Source organism: Tinamus guttatus, unplaced genomic scaffold (assembly GCF_059628265.1).
Source record: "Tinamus guttatus ecotype Peru unplaced genomic scaffold, ASM5962826v1 Tinamus_guttatus_pri_ptg000089l, whole genome shotgun sequence".
In the NCBI taxonomy this organism is placed as follows: Eukaryota; Metazoa; Chordata; class Aves; order Tinamiformes; family Tinamidae; genus Tinamus; species Tinamus guttatus.
In genome coordinates, this window is record NW_028288623.1 from 3,627,950 (window position 1) to 3,642,391 (window position 14,442).

General features: G+C 39.2%; 1 protein-coding gene across 5 annotated transcripts in view; it reads right to left on the reverse strand.

Moving 5' to 3' along the window:
• The window catches only part of PHF21A (PHD finger protein 21A), an 89,544-nt gene that overhangs the window by 18,136 nt on the left and 56,966 nt on the right, over positions 1–14,442 (reverse strand). For all 5 annotated transcript variants that reach the window (XM_088520514.1, XM_088520513.1, XM_088520515.1 and 2 more), the window contains 4 exons: positions 6,632–6,832; positions 2,986–3,240; positions 1,456–1,542; positions 63–359 (listed from right to left, as the gene is read on the reverse strand). In XM_088520514.1, the coding sequence (XP_088376640.1) occupies positions 63–359; positions 1,456–1,542; positions 2,986–3,240; positions 6,632–6,832 (840 nt within the window). The remainder of the gene's footprint in view (positions 1–62; positions 360–1,455; positions 1,543–2,985; positions 3,241–6,631; positions 6,833–14,442) is intronic.

A 14,442-nucleotide genomic window follows, 5' to 3' on the forward strand; every position in this document is an offset into this window, starting at 1 on the left:
AATTGACACCATAAAGCGATACACCTAAACCATTGCATTACTAAGCACTTTCTCGTCTGTACCTGTTTTTCAACGTTTGGTTTGCTGATCTGTACAGTCTGAGGTCCAGCAAGCCTGGTACCTGGGGCTGCTATCACAATGCTGGTGAGCTGTGCCATCGGGAAGGTTTTGGCTATGGTTGCTGTCTGCCCGTTAACGACCCGGACGGGATGTATGGAGTTCTGCGAGTTGGGTAAAGACGTGGGTGTGAACTTTGTCGTCAGCATCACAGGCCTCTGAATAAGCTGTGGAGCTGCAAGCATTGGAGGAGGTGCTGGGGCAATAGGAATGTTATTTTGGGCGACTGGTTTAGGTCGAACCTACAGAAAACAAAAAAGATGCATGTAACAATATTTTAGTTGAACTCCACTACTGGTTTTAAATGCTTCAGTTTAGCCTGTCTAATCTGGGCAATGTTGTCTCATTTCCTGTGGAGTGTAACTTTCTAGCATAGTGTCATAAGTATGCTATGACAAGGAAAAGCCACACTTCCAAGCCTAATTGCATAAAACCCATCCATAACATTTGCACATACATTCACTCTCTGTGAAATTAGCATTTGGATGCAGACACTTATTTTGCATGTTCATTGCCAAATGCCTTATGCATGTCTCAATCAACACTGGTTCTGAAAGCCCAGTATTCGTGTAGTATTTACAGGCACTGCTTAGACTCTGATGTTAGAAGTGTGCTTCAAGGCTTAATGGTGAACCTCCAAGAAACCAAATGCATAAACAGTTGACCACACTCTAAATTAAAGCCTTAAAATTTTCAGCAAGTTCCCACTATTTTTGCCAACTCTACATATTACCTGTGCAACGAATCTTGCTAAACAAAAAAAAATTCAATATTATACATTAATCTCTAATAGAAAGTGCTAAAGACTATGGGTAAATGCAGTTATTTTCTTTCTTGGCCAAGTAGGATCTCCCAATCCTCTATCATCAATACTTGCTTACTTCCAGCCCTTTGTTAATTTTGCATATGTTACTTACAGAACATAGAATACATTATTGTGAGAATAAAGCTTTTTTTAATTATTTAACTTCTATTGTCCTGCCCGCCTTTAATACTCAATATTGCATTTTATCTTTGAAAATTGGGTCATATTCTAACTGCTCTCACCACCCCCAAATCTTATTCAGACATCAGCCTATATTTTTTCTTTCTTTTTCTTTTACTTGTGGAACATTTTAGACTCTTATTCATAGTGCCACATATTTCCTGCAAATTAAATAGTTCCTCTAAGTATTCTTTTTAAGTAAAGAAGCAACCAGTTTGTTTCTCATACCATGAAAAAATGGAAAAATACACTTTTACTGCTCTGCTTCAAGCACAGATCACTGCCACAATAAAGAAATACTTGGAACAATTTGGAGACTTCTTGTTTTTCCTTTTTGTATTTTGTATACTCACCTGTGGAAGAAAATTTGGACGAGGAGTGAGTCTGGGAGGAGGGATGAACTGCGGCACTTTTATGGGCTGAGGCGTAGCCTGAACCTGCTATAAGAACATGAAAGAGAGTTCAGCAAGAGGAAAGTAGCTTTGAAGCTGTTTACCAAAATCAACATGCTAAGTGTATTTCCAGACCTGATGTTCCTCAGCTCAGGTTGGTTTCTATTCTGTAAATAATTTTTCACAGTAACAGGTTCTTCATTAGAAATGCATTAAGGTCAGAGTTAGCCTTAGTTCCTGCACACTTCGGATCATAAATCGAAGGTATCTTTCCCTCTGGTTGAACTGTTTTAATTATTTGGCTCTGAAATCTCCATTTCAGGGGAAAACCATTTCCCCTGAAGATAATGAAAACTCCCATTTGTTTTAAAAGTCAAAAAATGCTTATGTAAATACACAACTTAGGGCTTCATTTTCAAAAGTAGGCCATTCATTTTAAATAATTAATGTGTACTATTCAGAACCCTGGAGTACTTCCCTCACTACCTGAAATCCATGGGAATTGCCATGGCACTAACCTCCGAATAGCAGGATAACCTCCTCAAACCTGTGCAAGTTATTTTGCAAAGGGCTAAGCAGAAATATGAAAGCCAAATAAGAGTGGGGCAAGGAATGACAAGGAAAAGAGAATACTAGAAAAAAAAATCACCCAAATAGTCTTCTCCACACTTATTACAAAAGCAAGCCTCGTTAAGGAAGTAAAATTACTTCCATTAGTATTAGAAAGTAGTTTTTAAATAAAGATAAACCAAATTTTCTTTTAGTGAATGTCTAGACCTTCACTCCAAAAGTAAAACTTCCCTGTTATAATTTCATACAATGCCTAATTTCCAGTCCAAGAAGCACATAACCCAATTCCAAAATATTACTTAGATTTCCAAGTGGCTGATTAACTTAGTCATCATGCTAACTTCTGGAAAAGACTGTGACGCACTCAAAGCACTTTGCCAAATGCTTAGGCAAATAGGATCTGTGTATGAAAAAGTGATGAGAGAAGATATGGCAAAGAGCAAAGCAAAGCGGTGTGGTCTAACACTACACAGACTTCATCATGCAAAGGCAACAAGAGAGATCGAATGTCAAAAAAATTAAAACGAAATCCCACAAATTACGAAATTCTTTGACACCTCCTTTACCAAATTCGAAAGCTGAAAATTTCTAGAACAGAAACATGTATAATAGGTAGGAGCAAGACAATTACCATTTCCCCATGACTAACAGTTACATACAGAAGAAAATTTTACACAGAGGTGATGACAGCACTGATTTAATTCAGGAAAGAAAGCAGTAATAGCAACTTACATAGAGAGCAAATGCATTTCTCTTAAGCTCTCATTTTAACTATGTCAATTAATCAAGCCTCACAACACGTTCCCAGTTTTCTCCCTTCCAGCGCAAAAACATGATCGTTCATTTGAATCTTTTTTTCTGATAGTCCTCTCGTTAGCTAGAAACGCCCATTCCCCCGGGGCAAACACACAAAGCGCTTACCAAAGTTACTGTGTTTTTTGCCACTATTTGGACCGCCTCAGCCCCCGGGCCAGAGACCTTGTTTGTTGTCTGCAGGTTGACGGGCGCGCTCTGCGCATCCGTGCTGAGGACCGCTTTCTGGCTGTTGTTGATGGCCGTCACCATGGCGATGGTGGGTCTCTGGCCCACCACGGAGGCGGGCATGGTCGCCGTCGCCGCTTTCAGGACGAGAGGTAGTGTCTTCGTGGTGATCATAGAAGCTGTAGTTACAGTCTTCTAAGGGAAACAGAAAATACGCTTTGAGAGACAGACGCGTCGCATCAGACAGGATGTGGGTTGGTTATTCAGAAACAAGACAGAACGAGCCTGAAAAGACAACAGTGGGTCTATCTACCTACTCCTTGGAGACATGGAAGGCATCTCATGCCTCTGAAAACTGGATAGCTAGAAAAAACTCTCATTTGGGGCAACCATTAGGTGTATTTTAACCCAATCTGCAGTATTAAAGAATGATTCACAAACAATTGTCAAGAAAATGATGATCAAGTGTTAGTATTGGCATTTACATTTTTTCGTCTTTCAGTTTCATATTACTTCCAAATCTGTGTTGTCAACACCAAACCTTTAGGCTGCAAATCTATCAAACAATCCAGCAAACTAGCTTCTTATCAATTAAAACTCAGATTTTCAAATGGAAATTTTATTTACGAAGATCTTCATGATCAGAGGAAGCAAGAAAAGCATTCATAAACTGGTTTCTTTAAGAACAAACATGGAATTTGTGTATCCCAAATTTCAGTTTTAGCCATACATACACATACTCAGTCTTGAAGTTTCTTTCCTAAGAATAGCAGTAGGGCTCCCTCAGCACAGCTACTTAGAATCCATCAAAAGATTCAGTTTTCATGGAAAAATCATTTACCATTGCTCCTGCATAAAAAAAGCCTGATGTAGGAGAAAGCCAAATATTAACACTAGCCTTAGTCTGGATTTATCCTGGAGTTTTAAGTGCTGGCTGTTAGTCTGTCCAGCAGGCTGGAGGCAATTTAGTTTAACTTCCCTGGGACAGGATTTTTTTTGGTGCACGTACTCTTAGCATGAAGTAACAACTACGTCCTCCTAAGGCCAGCAACCAGAAAAAATATTGCACTAGGGTTAATTTGTCATGTTCCTAACATGCCTTATTTACACTGCTTGATTTTAAATGAACAAGAATTTTCTTTCTAATAAAATAATATAAATGTGTTTCCAGTTGGAATCTTCAATATTTTCTCTAAAAATGTTATCTTAAACAAAAACTAATTTTACCGTCATACCTCTAATTTCATAATGCTTAAACTACATCCTGTGCTAATTCTGCAAATTTTTTTTTAAAATTAAACATTCTAGAAAGCCAAATCAAAGCAGAATCCATGCTTCAATTTCATACATTTATATAAAATCCAGTCATAATTAAATTTTCCTTCTCTCTACATGAATAATTCCCTAACTTTTAGATTGAAGAGCTTCTTATTGACCTCTGCTGCACTTTCTCCAAAGCAGAAGGCAACAGAGCCCCGAAGGCAGTGACGTGATTCAAGCTGTTCCAATCAAATGTAACTGACTGCATTACTTTCATCCATAAACATTTTAAAAAAGAGTGTAATCAATCATGTAATACAAGACTAGGGCTCTAGTAAATCTGTAAGTACTAAGAAGATAGCTTCAGTCAGCAGATCACAGAGACAGAATTTCCTTGTCAGTTTGCCGAGCCCTAATCACCTTGGTTAGCATAGAATATTTTAAAACTTTTCAATGCATAAGTTAATACTGAAGTGCCATTGATAGTAAGTGCCTATTATTTCACATTTGTAACAATATGACTACTTAGCATGGGTTGCTCTTTTATGAAAATTAAGAAAAAATCCCTGCTATTGGACTACATTAAATATATTAAAATGTCACTGTTAAGACAGTACTTTATTCCTAAAGTGAGTTGTTCTAAAAAATAACTTCTGAAAGCATTCTCTTTACTATCACAGTCTTAGAAGATATATTATTTATAAAATTAACAGTCAAAAAGTTTTCTAGAGAGACAAAATGTTTGACTTTCCTTTATATGTGAGTGGAATTCTCTTTGCTGAAAGAGAGGGCACACTTTGATAGAGGGGCAATAGAGGCACAACTGTAGATGTAGCATGTACACACAAGCAAGTGAGGTGACTTCAGAGTTATACCAGCATGAGTAGAAACAAAACAGTCTTAAGGATAAGACCTGGTGTATGACCTGCCTTTTGGTTTACAATTACCTTCCAAGTACAACTGTATCAATGACTATCAGAAGGGCACAGCAGTTTTGTGGCAGTTTCACTAGAGGGCTCTTTAACTTTGAACAAAACCTCAATTTTTACAACCCAGGAGATGACCTGGAAGTTAATATATGAATGCAAAGCATGGAATATGGAGAAAAGCATGAGACTGATTCTACAATCATGTTTCTTGACTGAAAAGTAGAGACAAATTAAACAATCACCACCGTTTGCCTGCAGATTTTTTAAGACATTAACATATATTTTTCTTTTTTTTTCTGTTTTAGCCTTGATATAGATATTACTGCTCAAAAATGTCTTTATTTTTTTCACGTTCTTTTAAAAATAAAATTACAATTAATGAGTGAAACAAATACATTTTTAGAGGGCATCCAAAACAACTTGTTGAGTCAATGAGAAAAACAAAACTCCAAGCATTTTAACCCCCAACTACTTCCAGAAAAATGGGGGTTGGAAATCCCAACTGGGTAAAGCTGTGGTTGTGATTCATTGCATTATGTATACAGTTAGCTTTAAAGGTAATTCTACCATACGCCTATTTACAGATGACCTATACAGATTACAGTAACAGGAAAAAAGCCCTCACATACAAAAGACCTCTCTGCAGTCTGTTTTCTTAGCAGACTTTCAGAATGTTAAGTATTCAAACAGTTGAGGTTTTCAATGAGTTTGAAATTCCCCTCTAAGCAAAAGCCTAACATTTCCTATAGCAAATTCTGGGATGCTGCCTATAGTCCTATACTGCACTGTCAGCGTGCTGTCCTGATAAATACATTGCTTTCTTACATTCAGACTCTATAATCACTGTTGCAGTTCTTGTAGCTACAGTAAGTATCATTTGACAGGAGTTACATCTGTTTAAAACAACCAAGCAGAAAGAAGACAGAACCATTTTCTTACATTTTTGTTCACAGATACAGTGGGCACTCTGTTAGTCTTTTATAAATAAATGATGTTAATCATACACCTCATACAGTACATGTAAAACCTTCACTGATTCTTGAGACCTACTGGGTATGGACAAAACATTTTTGGACCTGCAGAAAAGGAAGGTGATATCACCAAGGAAGGGTGATATCCCTTCCCTCCTCCTCCTTCCACCCTCCTTTTCTGCAAGGTTCCGATCCAACTTTTACACATTAAGTACTTATTTTGCTCATATTGGAAGTTACTGTGCACATATTGGAAGTTACTACCAAAAGGAAAAAAAAAGGCCAGATGACCCATAAATGCAGAGAAATTCACTTTGGTACACACTAATGGGCTTAAGTGAGAGTCTTTCATCTTTGCAGCAAACTTTACCTTCAGCAAGAAAAAAAAATTGCTGCAGAGAATGGAAACATTCTCAGAATATTTACCTGTGATCCAATCACGTTTGGAGAGGGTGCAGTAGACTGCTGCTGCTGTTGATGGTGATGTTGCTGTAGCTGCTGTAGTGGTTGTGGTTGTGGTGTCTGTAATTTGTTTTCTGACTGTGCCAATGGCTGTATTTGAAACTTACTGTCCGGCTGTTCCTGCTTCACGATCAAATTCTTCCGAAGCTGTTCCACCACTCTTTTCTACCAGATAAACAGAAACATCAACAGAAATGATAACAGTTAGTTAGGTGCATATACCAGAGAAGGGCACAGTGCCTAAAGACTTTTATGTAGAAAAAGAACTACTCAGAAGTTTAGTAGGATTTCTCATATTCATAAAGTGAAAATCAGTGAAGATCTGACAGAGTGTCAAGAAGACTGGTGCTGCTGTTGCTGGTGCAAGGTGACCCCGCTGTCCTTGCAGAAACTCACCCAGATTTAGTCTATACACAAACCACAATCTCATTAACATATATACCTGAAACCTGTTTGAATTTAGCAATTAATCCGAACTTTCTGTCTCCTTCAAACATGAACCATTCTTACATAGCAATGAAAAAGGACTTTAATTTTTTAGCCACAAGCTGAATTCAAGGCAATGAGGTGACCACGGTGTTACCAGGCACAGAAACCAAGAGAGAGAGAGGATTTGAATGCAAAGGGATGGACAGGAAGGGGAACCCTGGTGAAAAACACAGGATTGGAACCACATGTGCCCTTCCCGCGCAGTTATGCTGCATGGTTAGCTTTGGAGGAGAACAACGATGCCAACAAGAACTTTTGGAAAGAATTGACAAAGCTCAATTGGAAATAGAAACTGTTGGAAAACTCTGGCAGAATCATGTTTTGACAGAACAGGCTCTTTAAGGTAGTTGCACTTACACAGAAAGGAAAAGGAAAAGAAAAAATGATTCTGACAGAACATTTTGATATTTGTTGTGAAATTTTTGTACTGTGTGAGATACAATACAAAACAAAGGTCAATGGACAATCCTTGCTGGGGATGTACACTAGGCTCTGGAGACAAGAGAAGCGTTGGTCAAGTCACTGAAAAGCCAGAAAGTTAGTACCAGAAAGAAGAGCGATTAAAGTATTTTACACTGCAAGTGCAAGAGTGCAAAAAAACCTGTCCGAAACTAAGAGCTGTAACTCGTTTGTTTACTCTTAGAATAAGGAGCAAATATCAGGAGTCGAGAAAGCTTTTTTTTTCCAATTCAGGAACTTTATGCAGAGTTTTACATGGTCTGTATCTCTCTGTTCACTTGTGCACGTAGTAACTGCACAACCACTGAAAACAGCTTTCTGAGAGGATCACCGCAGTCACGAGCAAACCAAAGTGCCGTCTCAGCAAGCAGAGCCAGCAGCCAAAAACACTTCCAGAGAGAAACCTGGTAGGGACGAGAGGAAATAATGCAACGTGACCGAGTATTACCTGCCAAAGACTGCATGTAAACTGCATGGAAGACTAAGAAATGTCAGTACCCAGCATGAACAGGAGGGGAGTTTTGGCTCAAAACACAGCGATCAGGGTGCTCCTCGGCTAACTCCCTCCCTGGAGCAAAGCAGCTACAGCCCCAGCACTCATTTCCATCTTGCTCTTCACAACCGGAGGGCGCAGGAGCGAAAGGATTAACATAACGCGGGCAGAGGGGAGGGAGAGGCAGCGCCCGGCTCGAGGAGCGCGTCGCCACATGCGGGCAGGCCACGCAGGCCACGCGGCCTGCCGAGCCAGGGCCGGCCTGCCGAGCCAGGGCCGGCCTCGCGCGCTGCCCGGCGGCGCCAGCACCCGCACGGCACCCGAGCCTCCGCGCGCCTGGCACGGGACGGATAACCCGAGTGGGATAAATCACTGCTGCGCGGGGAGGCCGGGCTGCAGGCCGCTGCGAGCGGCCTGGCGGCGGCAGCCCCGCCAGCCTGCTGCACGACGCAGGGAGTAAAGTGGAAGAGGCAGCGCCAGCTTTTGAGATTCAGAGCAGCAAGTGCCAAGTTTGTAGAGCACGCCAATTGCTTAGGCACTTTATTAAGCTTATTCTAGCAAGTGTCAATGAAAAAAAAAAACATGCTGCTGAAACTACAGAAATTACTCTCCAAAAGACCACTGGAATCATCTCTTTGTTATTCAGTACACCAAGAAACACTGTGAGCAGCATCCTCGAACACCGCTTCACCTTGCTAGCAAAATCAGATGAGGCTTTAGGGTCCTGTGCGCACGCAGGAGCCGTGATGAGATCTACACTCATTTTCAGCAGTGTGGATTCATGCTCCCCATAATCTCAAACCAAGCTGCAAAACTCAACCCATAGGATGCCCCCAGGCTGGAGCGCTGCTGACTCACCATCCAGCCCCCACAGGAGACTGCTCTCAGAAATGCTCTTTTTATAGGGGTTTTGTCAGAACAGCAACATGGCAGAAGCGTTTGCTGCTCTAAGACTTCCTACTCCACTAAAACTGTGTTTAAAAACTATTCTTGTGCGCTCTTTGGCTGTTCAGCTTTGAATGCAGCTTGCACCGCACTGCGTACAATCTCTGGTGTAAAGTTCTAACTACCCGCCTCCTAAATAACCCGCAAGATTAAGGTATATGGAAGTACTACATATGTCCTAAGAAACAGTCTTAATTCTCTAAATCTTAATCATTGCCATTTTTTCTCCCCATTCCTATTTAATTACAGAATTCTTACTGACAAGGTTTTAAATTAAGATAAACTGCATCACAGAAACAGTATCTTAAACATGATATGACAGGTTTTTGCATCAGAAAATCAAGGTTTAAAAACTTCTATGTTCATAATACAGTTCCTTTTCCCTTAACGCTACAAGTGTATGAAAAATATTTGCCTTTCACCTCAAGTTTACTGAATTTTCTTCCAAGCCTAATGTCAAGCACCTCTTACATCAGTCCACAATGTGAAAGGAATTAATAACGACATCCTCCTTTCTCTTTTCCCTTTCCCTTTCTTCTGCCCAATGAATAATTGCCTGTATTCTGCCATGGTTAGTATCGGGCTACTTCAAAGTCCATCTGTGAAACCCTGCCCGTAAGTGTACTACCTAATTTCAGTGCTCTTTCTCTCTTGACACCTTCATCACTAGGTCTCATCAACAGCTGTTCCCACCAAAGAGTTTAAGGAGTCCTAGACATCTTACATGGCTATTTCTTAGAGCTTGTAATTGTAATCAATACTGTGACATTCAGTGATACCACTTTCTCATTTATGCCACAGGCCACATCCAATTGCAGCTTTGAAAGATTTTTTGGTTTGATCGAGCAGAAAAATCTGCCTCTAGGTCTCACTAGCCCCAGTGAGACAGAAGGAGGTGTCTTCCCTGCGCTCACTCTTAACAAATTTCACGGAAATGTTCTATAAGACAGGGAAAGCCCGTGGAAGAAACCTAAATCTTAATAAGATTTAATTATAACATTATTATTTAAAGATTATTTTCATTATAATTAATCAATCAATAAAAAAAATAGTTCTCTGAGTACAGCGTTTTTTTTTAATACGCATGCCTAACTGTGTCTGGTGACACATTTTCTTTTTAATTCAAGAAACATTTAAAAATACACACTTATGCAAAACAGGCTTTATTTTTATCTCTCTAAGAAAAAAAAAAAAAAGCTTTAAATATCTCCTAAAAGGGAGGAAGAAAAGTAAAATACTAGATGTACCTGCAATGCATTCCTTTTATATCCTAAAAACAAAGCTGATGCAGTCTGAATTTATCAGCTGCCTGTTAGCGACCTGCTTTAATGTTCGATCAATTCCAGAAAGTAAACTATTACATCTGGGCTAGTATTCACACTTTATAATGAACTAGCAATGTTAAAAAATTGCCAATCATTGTTCATGATAAATTCTACATGTGTGATTCTGGAATAAGTATACAGTTCTTGCATTAACATGCCGACTTTGGGACAAAATGTGAGATTTTTGCCTTAGAAAAGAGAAACATTTCTTAAATATGTTAGAAATTATTTAGAAAATCAATATATTAGTTAAATTCTGAAAATGATGTCCATTTCCTCATTTCTAATGGGGGACAATGCTTATCAATTTTTAAAACTTTTACTTTGGAATATGAGTTATAAATGAAAATGACTGAAAATAGCTGCTGCAGTGTTCTGCTTTATGTGTCTCCTTGATTGCTTTATTTTCAGCATTGTTTCTTTTACCATTTGCAGCACCACAAGACCAATTAATTTTTGGAAAGGATACGCTGTAATATGAAATGCCTCATACATCACCATGTTCTCATTTTAGAAACTTGACTGTTGCACAAAGTAAGGAGCAGAGGCTGAACCTGTAGGCGCAGCGCACATACAACATTTTCCTTCAGCTTATATGCAAAAAAAATATAATACCTCCACCTTCTTCTGCAATACTCATACTGACTGGAAGACACATACAGGAATAATTATAATAATTAAGAAACGGAGCAATTAATGAATGGAGAATTAGGTACATGACAAGATGAAAAACAGAATGTGAAAACAGTTAAGTGAAGTATTTGGAATGTAATTAAGGAGGAATGGAATGAATGGAATGAAATTAAACTTTTTTAACTTGACAAAGATTTTTGTTTTGTTTTAGGCTTTTCTGCTGAGAAGAAATACTTCTGAGTACTAATACAGGCTGGTAGAAGGATGTGGGCATCACCTCCACACAAAATGGCTAGAGAGATGAAAAAATTAACTGCTGACTAGAACGGAAAAGGTACTTAATTTTATCTTGCCCATCTCTGTATTGTTCCCCTATCATTTGTCTACTTGAGGGAAAAAAATCTGCCCAGAAAAAAAAAAAAAGCCACCTAGACTGTGCAGAAACGGAACAAGGTTTGTTCCTGTACTTCTGTGTAAAGGTGGTTTTCTATGATCTCTGACTAAACTTGGTTTTCTAGAAATATATAATGAGGTCTTGTAAAATGCGTCATGGACTGAAGCTTGGCGTATAAAAATCTCAGCACACGAATTACTGTGGATTATTATTCTTATGTAGGAGAACACAGGAACAACTCCCACGGGAAAGTCACTCATATATATGCACAGTAGCTACTTGTCTAAGCTAAACTCTGCCAGGGAAGTGGGGCTTCTTCTCATCTCTCATCTCCGCTTTGCCTCATAATGTGAGTGTCAAGTAAAACCCTTTAAACTGCATTTGTCTGAATTAAGCAAGCACAGTGGAGCAATTTAAATTAGCAAACTTCATTTCTTGTTTTACAAATGACCAACCTTAATGAAACAATCTCCTTTCCAATCTGGTAAAGCCTAATATTTTTGAGTAAACCAAGTGGAAAGAATAGTCATCAAATTATTTTACAATGTTCTATTGCAGAGTGACGCGGCCCCTGGCATAAAAAATGAATCAGTTTCATTTTCAGTGGTATTCTTGTGCATCCTACAGCTATGCCCACGACTGAATCACACCTCCTCTCCGCCCCATGAAAGGAAACACACAGTTCATGTTTTTGCACGTCACGCATGAGCAAAAGTATCATGCAGGATGACTATTTTTATTTTACCAGAGAATGCAAAATTTTTCTTTTTTTAAAGAGAAAGACCTGAATGTTCGTAATATATTGTACAACAACCTGTTGAATTACCCTGGTGTTGACAATAGCATCTAATATTTCTTGTCCACAGTTTCCTTATAGACAGCAAAAACTAACAGCAGAGACTAGCAGTATTAAGGGATAATTAAAGGGACGCAGTGTGGAGATACAGAATAATAAACTACATGAAGTATATGCAGAGGGACGTATCCTCTAACAGAAAATCCAGTGAGCTGGATACTCAGTGAAATCAAATGAGGACAATTGAAAACATAAAATTTCTTCTTTATTTATTTCATTTTACATACAGCATAATCAACCTGTTACTAAGATCACCTTAGCACTGTCCTCCAGAACCTTTCTCCGGAGATAAGATGGAAATCGAGAATCTCCCTGGGAATTGATCAGAGCCACTCGAACAGCAGTGGACAGATTTTATCCCTGTCTATACTGACAAGCAAATACTGTTTAGTGATGGTTTGATTAAAACACACCATTAACAATATCACACAGCAACTCATTGCTGAATCACACAGCTCTACCACATAGGAAGACTGAGATATCACAGCAAAAAGTCATAGTTTCACCTCAAAGTTTTTTTTTTTCCAGACATTTAAACCGATTATTGATTACTCATATTCTGTCCAGCTAAACATAAATACTGCTCCATTCTCTTTAGTTAACCAAGCATGATCAAAACAAACATGCCTGCTTCATAGGATACACATGAAATTAAATCCATAGTGAAGACCCAACCTGCAGTCCTTCCATTATATTCAGGCTTGTGAACGAGTCAGTAGAGATTCTGTGCAAATAAAGCAGTGGTTCTTGCTTAGCCTTCCACTTTAAAAGGAAAGGGGAGGAGGGACTTTGTTCCTGTGTTTGTTTATATCAATACAGATTACTAAGTCAGGCAACATTTTATACAGAAAAAATGAAAGTACTCAAACACTAAAGGTTTGGTGAACTTATCCTACCTTTCTTAAAAATGCTCGAGCATATGTGCCCTGCCAAGAGAATGGAAAGCTACCCTTATCAGGAAGGATGCAGAGCTACTGGCAGCAAGTCAAAGGAGAACCACAAACATAACCAAGGAGCCAATAAGCAATGTGGTGTAACAGGAGGCCTACTGGGCCTAGGCATATCCAGTTTATCGAAAAAGGTTAAGAATTGACTTGTCACTGAGTATAGATATTTATTCACAGAAAAGACGATGGGACATTTTATATTTTCTCTGAAAAAAGGCAAAATGATGATTCCTCAGCTGTAAGTTGAAGATAAACAAACTCAACCCTGGAATAAGATGCAATAACGACCAAACGCTGGAACAGCCTAACACAACTAACATATAGGCTAACATAGTCAACATATAATAGGCTAACATAGCTAACATGCTTGGAAGTCCTTAGGACAAGGTTGCAGAGCTTTCCGACAGAAAACTAAATCTATCTTTTGGAGGAGATTCAACAGTACACGTGGTGGGGAGAGGGCCTTGGAAGCCTCTGTTCATTCCTTCCCTTCACGGGCTATAGGAGGTGCAGATGCCGGAGTTGTTCTCGGCCTGCCTCTCTAGCATTCTGAATCCCTGCATAAAGACAAGCCCAACCAGATATACTCTGGGTTGTTGTGTTCACACCTTCCCTTAAAGCCTAGAAATTGGCCACAGCTACAGAGAGGACTCTAAGCAAAACAGACCAGTTTGGGTGTTATGGAATTTATCTCCTTCCCTTTTCTTGAATTTTGCTGTATGCCTTGTTTGTATATTCTTACTGATTCCAGACTGGGAAAAGAATTTTTCCCAGATCAGACTGACTGGGAGGCTGCTTCTTTCCCCCTTTCTCTGCAATGCTGGACATAAATTGCCTGCTAGGATTAGCTGAGCAAATTTCCCTTAATCAGCCTGCTGATGTTGCAAGGGTCTTCAGCAGAACTTGCAGCACAATCTATCACCTGCTTTCCAGACGTGGAACACACAAGTTTAGCCTCCTGATGGCCAAACTGCCTTAGTCTCACGGATGTCACAGGACTCCACACGGAGTATCCAGGTAGATTATAGTGGCCTCTGATACACAGGAGGTCACACTGGATGATGTCATTGTCCCTTTTGGTTTGACATGCGCGCTTCTTCCCTCTACTTCCCAGATGCAGCTTCACTGCATTATTAGTGGTTTTTTTTTTTCTTTTTTAAGAAAAAAAAATCCGTGTGTTAGATATAAGACAAAAATCATCTTATGAACACGGCAGATTTAAACAGATCTGCAC